The 15,435-nt window shown below is 42.9% G+C and overlaps 3 protein-coding genes across 5 annotated transcripts; 1 reads left to right on the top strand and 2 right to left on the bottom strand.

Annotated features, from left to right (window-relative positions):
- Window positions 1–181: 181 nt before the first annotated feature.
- On the bottom strand, window positions 182–1,935 carry LOC136441338 (uncharacterized). The gene is made up of 5 exons (XM_066437578.1): window positions 1,627–1,935; window positions 1,195–1,264; window positions 940–999; window positions 599–745; window positions 182–417 (listed from the first exon to the last, which is right to left on the bottom strand). Exons 1-5 carry the CDS (start codon window positions 1,918–1,920, stop codon window positions 236–238), a joined length of 753 nt encoding a protein of 250 aa, XP_066293675.1. The 5' UTR covers window positions 1,921–1,935; the 3' UTR covers window positions 182–235.
- Window positions 1,936–3,847: 1,912 nt separating this feature from the next.
- Window positions 3,848–9,909, top strand: LOC136441337 (sialidase-1-like). 2 transcript variants are annotated; one of them, XM_066437577.1, is made up of 7 exons: window positions 3,848–3,978; window positions 5,082–5,152; window positions 5,916–6,034; window positions 6,344–6,606; window positions 7,002–7,184; window positions 7,827–8,046; window positions 8,566–9,909. In XM_066437577.1, exons 1-7 carry the CDS (start codon window positions 3,892–3,894, stop codon window positions 8,781–8,783), a joined length of 1,161 nt encoding a protein of 386 aa, XP_066293674.1. In that variant the 5' UTR covers window positions 3,848–3,891; the 3' UTR covers window positions 8,784–9,909. The 2 variants fall into 2 exon arrangements, with proteins under 2 accessions (XP_066293674.1, XP_066293673.1); XM_066437576.1 differs by lacking the exon at window positions 7,002–7,184 and adding an exon at window positions 7,231–7,413.
- Window positions 9,715–14,069, bottom strand: LOC136441336 (sialidase-1-like). Of its 2 annotated transcripts, none has more exons than XM_066437574.1 (6): window positions 13,936–14,069; window positions 13,172–13,364; window positions 12,567–12,835; window positions 11,709–11,891; window positions 11,333–11,552; window positions 9,715–10,964 (listed from the first exon to the last, which is right to left on the bottom strand). In XM_066437574.1, exons 1-6 carry the CDS (start codon window positions 14,029–14,031, stop codon window positions 10,750–10,752), a joined length of 1,176 nt encoding a protein of 391 aa, XP_066293671.1. In that variant the 5' UTR covers window positions 14,032–14,069; the 3' UTR covers window positions 9,715–10,749. The 2 variants fall into 2 exon arrangements, with proteins under 2 accessions (XP_066293671.1, XP_066293672.1); XM_066437575.1 differs by lacking the exon at window positions 11,709–11,891 and adding an exon at window positions 11,930–12,112.
- Window positions 14,070–15,435: the final 1,366 nt, after the last annotated feature.

Below are 15,435 nucleotides of genomic sequence, written 5' to 3' on the forward strand. Positions count from 1 at the left end.
GATGCTATCTTCCATGGTAATGAAATGTGATCCACCTTTTGAATGTGCATAGTTCTAATCCAATTCAAAGCTTGGACCCTACGTCCACAATGCTTTTCCACCTTGCCCTGTTGTAAGCTTATTACCCTATATAGATTTAGCATTATGCTATTTTGCTGTAGAATACAAAGACGCAAAATAGTGGTGAAATGAGGCATGTTTATTAAACTGAAGACAGTCACAGTGTGTTGATATATCACTGTGTTGTATTTTCCATGGATGTCTTTGGAGATGGCGAAGGTTTTGTTGGAGACTTGGGTGTTGGTGTCTTGGGGCACTTCTTGGGAGACGTTGCGCCGGCGCGGGATGAGACTCGGGAAGGAGGCCTGCTCTGTAACGTGATCTTGGTGGCTATGGGCGGCAAACCCATCCTGGGAACTGGCGAAAGAAACGACAAACATCCAACTATTGTGTAACGTTATGTTTTTTAGGACAGTTCATGTCATGATACCTAGCTAGCTAGGTTTACAGTTTAACCAGTCCAGAATAACGACGTCAACGTTAAATTGGGCTAATAATGATGGAGAATCTCGCCAATATTTCACAGAAAAGCACCTACCAACGCCTCTTGACGGACCGTCATTGGGTCTGTTTCCGAAGCGGGTCTTCTTCTCCCCGTCCTTGAACCTGGGCGAGGGCGAGCGCGGCCACTGAAACTTCTGCCGGTAAGTGGAGTCCAGTGAGCGGTTGATGACCGGTGCGCCTCCTGAATTGACAGGATTTGATTATCAAGACAATATGTCATTTGACGAAATCATCAGTCTACAAACCAAGAAGGCTGGTATACCAGGATCGTAGGTATCTCCTCAATTCTTTTTCAAATTATGAGGATAAGAACTTGTCTATTACAAAAGATAACAGGAACAGCCAGTGTTAGTAGCTTTGCAGTGCAAGTGTCACCTTTTTCAAACTTTGGCACAGAGAATTGGTGGTTGCGTCCGGTGGAGAAATTCGTCAGACCTGGAGAGAAGAACGTAGAAGTGCGTCAAAAGGCATTGACAACTTGGAAAAGTAACAACTTCCATCACACTGCATCGATAACAAAAAGAACCTTTGCAAACTAAAGATATTCTTATGCTCTAAAATGGTGTGCTCGACAAGCAAGAGGGTTTCCTTGAAATACAGAAACAGATGAATTTAAAGTAGAGACTTTACCTAGATGTGTGAACATATCAGGGAAGCGGCTTCGACACAGTGGAAGGTCCGGTTCCCAGATGCCGAATGTCTAAGGAAGAACATGGGAGAATGATTGCTACAGAAACATCGCTCAGTATTCTACAGTTAACTTATGAATATAAAGATTATGTTCCTCCAAACTCACTAACTACGTACGTACGTGAGATGACTTTACAATGTTATCTTTTCTCACGAAAAAAAAAAACACACAGGGAAGCTTGATGTTCTCAGTGAACGGCATCACGTTGAATATATTTTCCGTCACAATTCTACGAAACCACTCATGTAGGGTAACGTTTTCCATCGTACCAATAAATCAAGAGAGGGTTGCACTTTTTTTCGAGCTGATTGTTTAAGTTTTCTCCTGACAATTTTCTAATGATATTCTAAGATACCGATGCCTGCTCTTACATGGTTGTCCCTGTTGTAAGGGCTCTGGTACACCAGCCCCAGGGGGTGGGGGTTGTGCAGGCGGGTGGGGGAGAGTTTCCTGGGGATGAGGCGGGGCTGGGTGTTGACGGGCCCGTGGTCTGTGAAGGTGATGTTGCGGGGCAGTCGACTCCGGCGGGTGAACACGTTCGCCATCTTGTTTCTGGCGTTGCTAGGAGGCGTTCCAGAACGAGTGACGCTCATTCTGGGTCTCCAGTTGGCTCCACATATTTTTATCGTGGTTACCTGAAGCTGCTCCTTCTTCTGTTCGTCCATTTTGTGACATCACAATTAGAGGAACGTCATAAGGTGAATCTTTTGCGTCATTAACGTTGGTAGGCGCTTGATGATGTTTTTGAGATGAAAGCCATAAACAGAACAAAGAAACCGTTTTTACAATTGTTTTTGGGAAACGCCAAAGTTGTGTGGCTTTCAAATCTCTTCGAGGACTAATAGTAATGATTGACAACTCGACGTAACGTTGGCTATAATGCTACGTGAACTAGAAAGTGCTATCAGCACCAAGGACAGGTCCAACACACAACGATTGTTACGGGCTACGCTAGGGACCAGCGACCGGCTTAGAATGTCAAGGAAGGAAATTGTACCTGGGGTATGGTACAAATAAGCCAGAAAATTTGAGAGAGCATGCTAAATAGTATCTTTCCTGGTGGTCTGATTTTCTGATGTAACGTTGGGTAACATAAATTCGCCATTTTTCCGATAATGGTTGACTGAAATCAATCTAGCAGAACAATAAACCATCCTTTTTTTCTATTATTCTGTCAGTATCATGTACTATCTTTGCACTAATCATATATATGGTAGATTTTGTCTCTAGTCGTGCTGACACCATAATATTTCAACTTGAAACTACCGTCCGCCGCACGCACAATGACGGTGTTGTCGGACAGGTGTGAACATTAATTCGGGAGAGAAGATTCGTCTTGAATATCTTACCGCTTATTACATTTTATACAGCAGCTATTCGTTCCATCCTTGGCTTGAGGAGAGTGGTATGGATATAGACGTGTCCAAGTAAAAAAATACACGAAAAAACCGCCGTACCACACACATCAGGGATCATCAGGCCTTCGGTAACATCCCGTTTGTTGAGTCGGTAGACCGTCACTCAAAGTCGATCCCCACCGTCATGGCAACGTGTACATTATTCATGGGAAGTTAGCTGGATGCCGTAGCAATGGTTATACTACTATGTCCATGTGTTCCTTGTTGTGTTAGGAGCAAACTTTGAGGAAAATATCGTCTTCAGTCCACTATCACACGCAACATTTAGACAAAAAAGTGTTCCTCACAAACCTTTGTCGTCTGCTTGACGACAGGATTCTGGGTAATGATATGGCGGCGGGAAAATACACGTGCCGTAGGTTGTAGCAACAAAGAGGAGTTTTGATGATTGATCACACTTAGAATCCAGTTGCAGGTTAGCAAAAGAGATTGTAATAAGTTGTCTTGTAAATAATTGTGTTTAGCAGGCAGGAGATGTGACATTTGTCTTATAAACCAGCGAACAACTGTACAGTGTGATTCTCCCACGAAGCCTTCAGACTCTGTCAATAAGGGACGGAGAGTTTTTGACCTCGTCGCCTTCTAATGCATGCTTATCGAAGCTTTTCAGACAGTGTTCTGACTACGTTAGTCTGTCAGGTTTGCATTTCTAGCGGTATTACTTATGTTTCATCTAGCACATATCCCTAAATACCCCGTTTTCGAAAAATCGCGAATTTAAGTACCCCGCGAATTTATGTTACCCAACGTTACATGTAGTTTATTGTGTGCACATGTGGACCAATAGGAGCATTCGCCTGACACTTATTGATTCCCGATAAACATATAGGGTATATAGTAACACAGTAACATAGCAGTTAGTATGTAAAATTGCAGTGCTTAGATCGATCGGGAAAGAATGCATGGGAACATGTTAAAATCGATCTTAAGCCACTTCTGTCCGAGTAAAACAAACATGACTTTACATTGCATTGTTCGTCAGTGCTGAAGCTACAAAGTTTGGTTACCATCGTCGGTTTAAAGTTACATGGGCAAAGCTCAGTATGGTTTCAGCTTGCGAGCCTTTCACTTCTATTCTAAGACTACGTCGTCCAAACTGTGACAGTAAACATCTGCAAGGTTACAATTTATGGGAAAAGGTTTTCGTTTTCGGGCCCCCTCCAATTTAGTGGTATAGTCCTAACAGAATCACATGACATTTTGTCATAAGACGAAAACATGGCGGACGGAAGAAGGATTGTTGCAGTATTGTCCGTTTTTCTCTTCGGTTTGTGTCAACATGGGAGCAGCCAACAACCTAGCCCGGTAAGAAGACGGTTACGTGATGTTTGTTACTTTCCGTGATGTACGTCTGATAGATCTAATATTATATTCATTGTCATAAATGCTTCTAAAATGTCATGGTTCGTCGTAGACAATCTAGTCAGATGTCACTCTCTTTAGTCTGTAAAATTTTGTTGTCCGGGCGATCTATGGGACCCTTCATTGTACATGTCTTTACAGTTATAACTGACACATAGCTTAAGTGTCTTTAAATCCTTAAATGTTCGTGAACTCCCCCAATCTACATTTGTATAGTGTTGGGAATAACTTTAGTGTTGTTGACATAGCGGTACAGTCAGAGGACACTGTCCTACATGTCCTAAGTAAAGAGACGAGTTGATTGACATGTAACACAGTTTCTTGGACTAAACGGAGAAAAGAACAGATTGTTTTTACGACGTGATTTACAAGAATTTTGGTGCCAACGAGAGCCCAACGAGATTTATTTGGGAGGTTCCAATTATTCTTCAATTTGTTACAGTGGGGATCAACCTCCACTAACTGACCAGTCTAACTGGTCCGGACCTTTTATCCTAGTGGTTAGCGCGTTGATTTCCCAAGCCGTGCGGATCAGGATTGGCGCGGGTTCTAATCCCGGGAGCGGCATACACCCCCCTTTAAATTGTGTTTTTACAGTGGTTCCCACGCCCGGCGTACTCGCCCCTTTGGGTTTTTACAGTGGTTCCCACGCCAGCCCTGTGAGTAACGATCAGATCACACAGGGAATGTCGTACTCGGAGACTCAGGACGAGTCTGAAAAGAAAAGGGAGAGTAGTGTAACAGTGGGGATCAACCTCCACTAACTGATCAGTCTAACTGGTCCGGACCTTTTAGCCTAATGGTTAGCGCGTTGATTTCCCAAGCCGTGCGGATCGGGATTGGCGCGGGTTCTAATCCCGGGAGCGGCGTACTCGCCCCTTTGGGTTTTTACAAATTTTTCTTCAAATTATACAGAAACAGCTGCCAAAAACAGGTGCATTGTATTCACCTGGGAAGCAATAATATCGACTGACAAACAAAGTTTATTGATCTGTTTGCAGTGTTAGATGCTTATGCAAAAACGTCTTTTGTACTCTTTCCTCCAGGTTTCACCTCTTATAGTAGAAGAACAACTTCTGTATGTGGGCGGCACATGGGGAGAGGTCCACACATACAGGTGTGTTCAGTAGTAATACAAATGTATGTTTTATTATGTATAACACATATCAGGAGCCTGCAAGTAACAAACAAAGGAAACTCTGTTGTTTATTCAAGAACAAGGGAGACAAACACACTTAATTGCAGTGAAGATATGTCATACATGTGCAGACTGTGTAAATTAGTTTTGTTCCTCTTTTTATGGACAATCAAAAGATGGTAGATCTTCAGCAATAGTCCAAAACACATCGTCTACACTTGATTTGCTGATGAAGAGGAACTTAATTGTGACATACCGGTATGTAACAGGTGCAATGTATGGCAACTTGTAAATTGTAGATACATGACAGTTGAACTATTGCTAATATCTAATCATAGTCCTAGCAGTACTATTGTTGTTGTTCGTCCGTCATAGACGACGATGACTGGGGACATCACATCAGGGACGGTGTGTCCGACTGTGGCTTAACAGCCCAATGCGGGCTCTGAAGGTTCTGCCACAGGTCGGGCACAGGTAGGTTGCTGAGGTAGTAGGGGGTGGGGGAGCAGCTCTGGACGCACTTCCTATCCTGTTCCAGTGGCAGGACAATCGTCGAGACGACTGGGGATGAGGTGGGCGCAGTGGATGACTAGGACGCTTTCCATGCCTTGCCCTGCTCTAAGCGCTCCACAGCACTGTGCTGTCCTCGCCTTCTTGCCCGTTAGACCGCCAGTAGCAGTACTATTTCTCAGCATATGGACAAATCCTATACATAAGTTCACCTAAACCCTTTTCTCCTCAGGATCCCCATCATGGTGGGCACTCCCAAGGGAAACCTCATCACAGTGGTGGAGGGCAGGCAGTACAGCTCAGGGGACTCAGGGCCAAAGGTCATGGCCATAAGGAGGTCAGAGGACAAAGGTCAGACTTCTCATATGATTTGTAGCTGATGTTTACTAGGATCTCCGTTAGTAAATGTTCTTCCCTGGAACACAACCTACACCTGTATGATACATGTAATGTTAAAGTAATAGCAATTGCTACTTGTCAACCATACAGTGTGTCATGTCTTATGATTAAAAAAAGAGACCTTCTTTCAAAGCTAATCAACCATAGCCTGGTTGCCAGCCTTTTTAGCTTACTCTTCTCTCTTGGTCGCTTAGCAGAGTAAAGCTTAAAAGGCTGGCACCCAGGCTACACCAACCATATGTCTTACCTCAAATCTTGCAGGCTCCACTTGGTCAGAGATGGCCTATGTCCTGAATGACGGCACCTTCCAGGATGGCATGAACCTGGGTACCATCCTGGTGGATGAAATCACCAACGAGATCTTTGTCTTCTACACCCACTGTGCCCATTATGTCCAGTGTAAGGTGGCAACAACCTACATGGTGAGCAGTAGGGACGAGGGCAAGTCATGGAATGATCCCAGAAACATCTCACAGGAGATCGGGACCCAGATGTTTGCACCAGGACCTGGCTATGGGCTACAGGTGGGTCTCAGGAGCCAACTTTTGGCACTGAAGCTCATATACTGAGCATCCTCACCTTTGTTTTTACTTCAATAATTTTTGGCTTTGATTTCTCTGCATGGATCTCTGTCATTTATCTGTTGATTAATGCCTCAGACCTCAGCAAGGTTGAATCATATGTAAAGATGTTGGTTTCTACAAAACAATTCTACAAAAGAAATGTTATGCGTGTGATTGACAAGTCAGTACACATTCTTTTGTTGTCTTTTCTGTTCTTCAACAGTGAGTGATTTTGTCACTGGTTTGTCTAGCAGGGGTATTCTAGCTTCCATTACTAGACTGATTGAAAAGCATGCTATGAATTGTTATATGTCAACCACATGCTCCTCTGACTGTCCCTTCTGTAACTTTCGTAGAAAAAGTATGCTCCTCACAAGGGGAGGCTGTTCACATGTGGGCACTCCACACTGAACATGAACGCCATCTCATGTCTAGTCAGCGACAATCATGGGAAAAACTGGACTAAGTACGACGCAGTCAAGAGTATCCCCTACGGCCAGCGCAAGAAGACTGGAGACTTCTGTCCGGGGGAACCTCAGGTAGATGTCTTTAAACATATCGTCTTGCATTCTTCCTTCCCTGCAGAAAAGGTACCACCCCCACAAAGGCAGGCTGCTGACATGTGGCCATGGCACGTTGGCCGGCGACGGTGTGTTTTGCTTGATAAGCGATGACCACGGTGCCAACTGGCGGTATGGCGGTGTAATGAAGAGTATTCCCTACCTGCAGTCCAAGAAAAGGGGGGACTTTGACCCAGATGAAAACCAGGTACACACCTCCACAACCCAGGACACAAAATATGACCCTCCCATCTTTCCCTGTCCATCTCTTATTGCTGTCCCAATTATTACATCTTTACCTTTAAGGGACTAGGCCTTGTTGGCTTTATATCCCCAGCAGTTATTGAATCAAATGCTGCAATTGTTTTCTTTTTCTTTCTTTGTATTCAAGTGTGAATAGTTTTTGTCTCATCTTTGATTATATACTGGTAGGTCTGCCTGGTCTGTTATAAAACAAAAACCCAGAGCTGATTTACTTCTTAGTCCAGCTGATTACACTGTACATGATTCAATGAATAGACTGAACCGATTATCTATACAATGTGTGAATGAAATACATGACATGTACAGTATTTTTGCAAATTGTCCTGATGGATTGTCCATTTTGTACATTCCCATTAGCCTGTGGAGCTACCAGATGGATCTATCGTAGTCAACGCCAGGAACCAGTACCTGTACCACTGTCACTGCCGCATCATCATGAGGAGTTACGACGGTGGGGAGACCTTCCCTCTGGAGCACCTGTACTTCGACGAGACTCTGATCGATCCAGCGGTGGCTGCTGGGGTGTACTACCACAACGGGGTCATGTACTTCAGCAACACTGCTAGTGAGGTCCATCGTAAGTAGCTGTGCTTAATGTACTTTAGCAATACTGCTAGCAAGTCCCATCATAAGTAGCTGCTCTTATGCACAAGGAATGGAAGAGATATGAAGGTGGACAGATTTTCTTTGGAGCAGTTGCCCATGTTGAGGTGTTCTTACAAACAGTGTATTTGCTGTGGAGTAACATGTGGCCTAACATTAACACAAATTTTCAGTGGCAAATGTTGGCAAGTATAGTTTCTGTCTAGGTGAGGAACTACTGTAACCAAGAAAGTTATGGGGGACAACCTCCATGCTTTATCTGCTCAAACATGGCAAAAGTGCTTGGATGATTTATACGGCAAACATAGTTACTAACTATTTTTGGCGTATCTTTTTACCTGGATGTCTAACCTTCATCAACGTATCTTAGATGATTTAGCTTCATTAAGATATGGACATGGTGTCTTGATTAGACAATCAGTTTGTGCTCCTACATGTATGTTTTCATCAGGCCCAAAGACTGAGCTGTGCATTGATGATGTTTCCCATCCAGGTTCAAACCTGATGCTGAGGTGGAGTTACGACAACGGGACCACGTGGCCGGGGGCACTGCCCATCTGGGCCAAACCTGCGGCTTACTCCACTCTCATGATGCTGCCGACAAACGATGTGGACGACCAACAACACCTGTACCTGCTGTATGAGAAAGGAGAGAAGAGCTCAGCAGAAAGCATCTCCCTGGTGAAGATCAGTTTGTATGGAAACCTGTGAGGAGACTCTGAGATTATGAAATGATGGCCATATTCAGGATATAATGGCATAGCATGTTTTTGGGTGCATATTCAATACCATGTTCAATAAGTAATTACATTTGTAGTTACAAAACAACCCAACACGTAATACCTCTGTTGCATTATGTTGCTGAGATTCCACCTTGCATTCTGCATATCTCCCACCAGATAATATCTTTTTGTCATCAGTCCCAGACTGTTGACTTGCAGTAGGTATATTTGTTCTGTAGTGTTTTGTTCCTACTCTTGATTTCCATGTCCTAAACCTATGCACTAAGTCCATCCAGCAAAGAGAAAAATAGTTGTCATGTGGGACATTCTTACGTTCTTATACAGGCATGTAATCTGTCTTATCGCTCGTTCTCATTTAAATGTACACTTTTTGTAATCTCCGTTACCATTAGAAGTAAGACGTTCCTGACATAAAGATATGCCACATATTGTAAGGTACCAAACTGCCGTTTTTAAAAGCTTGAAAGTTTTAAGTCGTCATAAAAACTACAGTTTGACATCTTATATGTGGCATATCCTAATGCCAGGAAAGTCTCATTTCAATCTGTAACGGAGATTACAAAATGTTTACATTTCAATGAGAACGAGCGTTATATATGCATAGCTTGTTTGTCTTTTCTAAACTTGCCAATGTTTCCTATATGTCTACAAGAACATGATGTGCCATCAAAATTGCCGAAGACACATAGGCAATGTACAGACATCTGTCACTGGTACTGTACGTAGCGTACTTATGTTTAATTTCTATCTAGCCAAGATTTCATTATTGATTGAAGAATTAATTGCAATAGTTGTACTTCAATCAATCTATGGGGCCAGTTGTATTTTTGACACTGTTGTACAGTAGTCTGTACCCACCAAAGAAGTTTGGTTTCTATCAATTAATAGATGATGATTAATGAGATTGTAAAATTTTATTGAAAGAATTAACATTGAAGTTAACTTGAAGTTAACTGTATATTCATGTACAAAGAGATTATCAACATTAGTTTTACATGTATATGGGTACCGTTTGGTGCCAAACTTTGTATAGGTTACCAAGGAGCAGCTTACAGAGTTGAAGTAAAGAAGACCAATACAAATATTCAAGTTTACATCAGTCTTCGTCATGTCTTTATCCAAGTATACACATCACTATTCTAAACATGTTACACTGTACATATCTCCCTTTTGTACACGTAATACTACAAGATTACAGGTACCAAACGTGACAAGATTGTCAATAGTAAGATTGTGAGGTGTTGTTTTTATTCAGTCATACATATCTACTAGAATTTTGGAAGGAGTGAACACAGCTCAGTCAGTTTTACATTTAAAAGCAGCATTGGCATCATAAGTGCACTTCCAACGGGAAGTTGGAATAAATATCCTCAATGTAAGTTTCCTAGTTCAACACTTTGGTCCTCCACCCAGTAAGACAGACACTTTAGAAGTGTAAGTTATTGCTGCATGTTGTACAAACATGCATGATGTACAGTTTAAACTTTAAACAAAAATGTATGATTTTACATAATGTATATAAACCGTCACCATCTGTTACATTCTCTAAAAGAATATAATGAATAATACAACAATATAAAAAAATACACAATGTAGTGTATTTAAACAAAACCTGAGATTATTGTACCCTTACAAAGAGAATCTTTAAACATGGCTAAAAGTTGTAGAGGTTATCTAATTCTTTGAAGAAATTTTGTCACCTATGCCACATGATTATACCACTTTCATTCATGCAACAAACTCAGTTTTATCCTTTTCATCCAAATCTTTGTGCATAATGTACTTTCCCAAATTACTTTTTATCACATTCTAATTACAATGTGTCAACACAAAAGCTTCCTCCTGGGAAAAAGTGAGGATTAAGATACACCTTAAGATAAATACATCACCAGATATCATATCTCATTCTAACAATGGTGAGAAGACAGCGTTAATCATAGATCTCCATATATACTGATTTTTGCCATAGAAATAGTGGAGTAGGCATTTTTCTCTCCCTTCTCGTACAGAAGATAGATGTATTTGCTGTCCTCAGCGTCTGTATGTAGCATCATGAGGGTAGAATAAGCCGCTGCTGCAGGCCAGACCTGGTACGACCCCGCCCATGTTGTGCCGTTATCATAGCTCCAACGTAGAGTCATGTCCTCTCCTGGAACAAAAATGTACAAGCCAGTTATATAAACATAAAGTTGTATGTTATAGAACTCCTATTTCTCAACAAAACTACGGGTACACCCTGGTTTGCAACACCAATGAAAAACAAAAATTTAAACATGATAATATATGTTCCAATGAAACCCAATGGGCACCTTTGATGCGTTGCTGACATAACACTTCTATTCAGTTCACATGACATTGGCTTCAGGTCATTTCAACTTGAGAAGGATCAGAGGACTGATCAAAAGCTTGTTGGTGAGCGCTTTACCTTGAGTATGAAAATAGCATATTAAATCTTCATCAAGATATATGTTATCCAGACTTCAAGCACCACGAAGTCCTGTAAACAATCAAACTTACTTGACTTGTCATTGGCAGGATTGCTGAAGAACATGACCCCATCATGGTAGTACAGCCCAGCAGCCACCGCCGAGTCCACCAGGGTCTCATCAAAGTACAGGTGCTGCAGGGGGAACGTCTCTCCGCCGTCGTAACTGCGGAACACGATGCGGCAGCGGCAGTGGTAGTGGTACTGGTTCCTGGCGTTGATCACTATGGAGCCGTCGGGTAGTTCTACCAGCTGTGGGGAAGAAGCATGAACAGGTGGTAAATTGTGTCCTGTGGAAGAGGTGAAATCATTTACATTTAATAGCAAGCCGGAATACCCTCAAGACACCAGCCTCCTCTTGTGTGGCTCTAACTTTTTGCTAAAAACAACAACAAATAAAGTTGGTACCTGACTCTCATCTGGATCAAAATCGCCCGTCTTTTTGGCCTGATTGTAAGGAATGCCCGTCATGGCCGAGACACTCTTCCAACTTTTCCCGTGGTCGTCACTCGCTATGCAGAAGACGCCATCCGCTGGTAGGGTGCCGTGTCCACAGGTAAAGAGTCGGCCTTTATACGGTGGATACTTTTTCTACAAAGAAAGGGAAGAACGAGCAATGTCATATCTACCTCAGTCTCTCCAGGAACAAAGTCTCCAAGTTTATGTCGGCCGATGAAGGGAAGAGACAGAAGAGCCTGTCCGGCTGCCCAGGTTCTGCCGTGGTCATCACTGAAGACACAACTGACCATCCTGTTCAACGGACTTGAATGGCCACATGTGACCAACCGACCTTGGTAGGGAGCTTGGTTTTTCTGGAAATCAAACATGGGGTCAGATTTGATTATGAGACTGCAGTGTTTGGGGGTCTTGAGATCAGGTATTACTGTGTGACAAATTCTTGCTTTTTAGTTAAGCAAGTTTCATGATTTTTTGCATGTGCATTTTTGTGATATTTAAGACACTGGTTCTCAGCTCCTACATTCAATGCCAAAAATGAATGGAAACATTTGGTTTGCCTGGCAACCTGCTCAAAGTTTCAGGTCTTGAACATCAAGCACCTTAGCCCACAAACAGAGCAGTCTACAAAATCTTTCAGAAGCAGACAAGTGAAGTAGAATCCATAAAAGCCTGACTTCGGCTGGAAATGTGAAAGCTTCCTTGACATGCGAAAGAGCAGCAAGGACAAACACAGAAATGACCATAGCCAGGAATATCTAATTCTTGCAAGCTGAAAGAGACAGATTTCTCATTTCTCAAAAAAATTACCTGTATTCCAAATCCTGGTCCTGTTTCAAACTCCCTGCCGTGCATGCCGATCATGCCTGTGATGTTGACTGGATATCCCCAAGTGTTCCCATCATCTGTACTGTTCACCACGTATGTCGTAGAAAACTTACACTTCTCAAAGTGAGGACAGTGGGAGTAGAAGATAAACATGGTCGCTGTTTCATCGTCTACGAGGATGGAGCCCAGTCCGATACCGTCAAAGTAGGTTCCATCGTCTAACACATACCCTAGAGGCTGCCATGTCATACCTGCATAAAAATTGATGTTAGCTGTTATCATATTGATATGATCAAATTACTATTGCAAAATCAATACAGGCAAACTAATCAATTATGTTGCCTTTTACTTCCTAAGTCGTTCATATGTTGTAAATACTCTAGTAGGAAGTGTAGATCATGGACTTCAGACGTTTAACTGATATCATGACAAAAATCAAGAGGGAAGTAAAATATAAGAGGGTGAGTCAGTTTTCAGCACTATCCTTCAAGTTTTCAACAACACAAGACAAAACCCCATAACACTCTTGAGTTGTATCAGATTAAGCCTACCATTAGAGTCATAGTCAAAATAACTTGACCTCTCACCTTTGTCCTCTGACCTACGGATGGCCAGAAACTTTTCCCCAGCATCGCCGCTGTTGTACTTCCTGGCTTCACACACGGCGACGAGGTGCCCTCTCGGCGTACGGGAGAGCAACGGGATACGGTACGAACTCACGCCACCCTGGTCTCCACCAGCAACCCATATTATCTGCTCTTCCACCAATAATGGGCTGACCTAAGACATAAGATATGGTTGGAAAAAAACAATGAATAATTCTGTATCTGCTATGTGTATTTCATTGTCTGTCTACCTTGATGTATCAATTTGTTTGATCTTATGTTGGTGGACAGGAAATCTCGGAACCAAATCCATACAAACCCTGGCTTTAGATCTGCAAAAAAACAGCTGATACCAGCCAGATTATTATCACCAAGGTCATCTAACCTATTACATCGCATACAGGACACAGATAGTGAGAACCAGTGGTGAGAACTGTGCTGTTTTATGCACATAGCTCAAATATTATGGTGCCTATTGAATTCACATAATTTATCTATTTATAATCGGTCAGTTATGATTATGAGGCTTTATGTTATCCTTTTTTACTCCCCTGGTTGGTTCAATATAGAGGACATAGAGATCTAGGAGCCTGAGGTTTGTTTACACAGGTCAAGGAGGTTACAGGTCTGAGATTACACAAAATGTACACAAATGATCTGCGTCGTTACATATGTTATAAAAGGCTGTGCTGAACTATAACTTGAGTATAAGACTATATCATACACCAGCAAACTTTATCACTCACTTTACGCTGTGATGATCTCCAAGAAGTTGTAAATGAGGGCAGAACAGACACCGAAACAAACAACGAGATGATCACAACAAGCTTCACTTCCGCCATTTTGTCAGGCTATGACGACATCGTCATGTGACCACGCCCTCTGTTGTTGCAGACAATAGGAGGAAGATTTCCATTGTGACGTCATAAAGGGAATGTTCGTTTGTGTTGCAGGGCGCGTGGATGATGGCCTTCTACAACCACAAACCAGAATTCCTTCATGGCCGGAGAACTCTTCTCTCAAAATGATTGAAAGATTGCAAGTTTCTGTCGGTCAAATTTGGGACAAGACATGAGTTGGTAATTTGCAATTCACATTTGTTTACTTCTGATGTAACGTTAATTTTTTTTATTAATATGGGAGCGGACGAATCAGCTTGTTTGATTGCCTTTTTGCATCGGCCTTCTCTAGCTTTTTGTATCGCCATTTCTGACGTGAGATGTCCGTGACAACTATGGTCAGATACCTGGGGCATGGAGTAAACTGAACATGACAAGTCTCCGAAGCATCCAAGTTTCAGGCAACGTTACTGTGACATAACCCTTGGTTACCATGATGCTCATAAGCACTCGATAACGTATTGAAATGTTATTGTAATTTGGCTGAAACCATATTTACCCTCCTGACTCCTGTGATCCCGAAAGGAAAAGACTGACAACGTCCATGGTGCTGATTGTGCTATCCTGTCGTACTGCAAGGAGCTGGTAGGTGGCGCTTCTGTGCGGTAGTCACAGCAGAGACAATATACTCTAGCCTGAGTGCCAGCCTTTTTAGCTTCCGTACGCTACCCAAGCTCTGCTCCTCGCTAAAATTCTGACCGGCAGCGGAGCTTGGGTAGCGCAGCGGACCTAGGGTAGCGGACGGAAGCTTAAAAGGCTGGCACTCACACGGGGTATAACGTACGTCACGGGATGGCCAGACACATTCGGTGGTCGCAGAGATCTATCAGCCGCAACGCGCAGACACATTCGACGCGCCGCGGAAAAATCAGCCATCCGCGCGGACCTATCAGCCGCAACGCGCAGACAAATTCGACGCCGCGCGGACCTATCAGCCCTTCGCGAGGAAAACTCAGCCGTGGGACAGCGCCATCAGGTGTCTCACTACTGCCTTCAGAGAGCGCTGGAAAAGCCGCGCCAAGGTAGGTCATCCACAATTTCCTTCTCTGGCGTCATATAGAGACATCGACTGGTAATCTAACTAGGCCTATCAGGTGCCAGACTATCTTAGGGTCATCAGGAGCCAGAAATAATCGGCAGGTCTTCAAATTAAGTCGAGATATAGGGAGAACAGTTCTCAATCGGTGACACACCACATCGAAGTTGTCAAGGTAAACAGTGGCTAATGCCGTATTTTGGGCCATTAGAAGCAAAGACATCGGCGGTTTTGACGTCTTTTAGTGTGATTGGGTGTCCAGAACAACGTAACATACTCTGGAATTGATATAATATGCCCACAGAGCGAAA

This window comes from Branchiostoma lanceolatum, chromosome 9 (assembly GCF_035083965.1).
Source record: "Branchiostoma lanceolatum isolate klBraLanc5 chromosome 9, klBraLanc5.hap2, whole genome shotgun sequence".
NCBI classification, from domain to species: Eukaryota; Metazoa; Chordata; class Leptocardii; order Amphioxiformes; family Branchiostomatidae; genus Branchiostoma; species Branchiostoma lanceolatum.

Bases quoted from the DNA above. Each gene is read 5' to 3' on its own strand.
- LOC136441337 (XM_066437577.1), top strand. From the start codon at position 3,892: ATGGCGGACGGAAGAAGGATTGTTGCAGTATTGTCCGTTTTTCTCTTC. The intron at 6,035-6,343 runs GTCAGACTTCTC...CAAATCTTGCAG, and splicing joins AAGGAGGTCAGAGGACAAAG to GCTCCACTTGGTCAGAGATG. The intron at 7,185-7,826 runs GTAGATGTCTTT...CATTCCCATTAG, and splicing joins TCTGTCCGGGGGAACCTCAG to CCTGTGGAGCTACCAGATGG.
- LOC136441338 (XM_066437578.1), bottom strand. From the start codon at position 1,920: ATGGACGAACAGAAGAAGGAGCAGCTTCAGGTAACCACGATAAAAATA. The intron at 1,265-1,626 runs GTAAGAGCAGGC...GTTCTTCCTTAG, and splicing joins CTTACAACAGGGACAACCAT to ACATTCGGCATCTGGGAACC. The intron at 746-939 runs GTGACACTTGCA...CTGTCAATTCAG, and splicing joins TGTGCCAAAGTTTGAAAAAG to GAGGCGCACCGGTCATCAAC.
- LOC136441336 (XM_066437574.1), bottom strand. From the start codon at position 14,031: ATGGCGGAAGTGAAGCTTGTTGTGATCATCTCGTTGTTTGTTTCGGTG. The intron at 13,365-13,935 runs GTGAGTGATAAA...CTTATGTCTTAG, and splicing joins GGAGATCATCACAGCGTAAA to GTCAGCCCATTATTGGTGGA. The intron at 10,965-11,332 runs GTAAGTTTGATT...TTTTTGTTCCAG, and splicing joins TCCTGCCAATGACAAGTCAA to GAGAGGACATGACTCTACGT.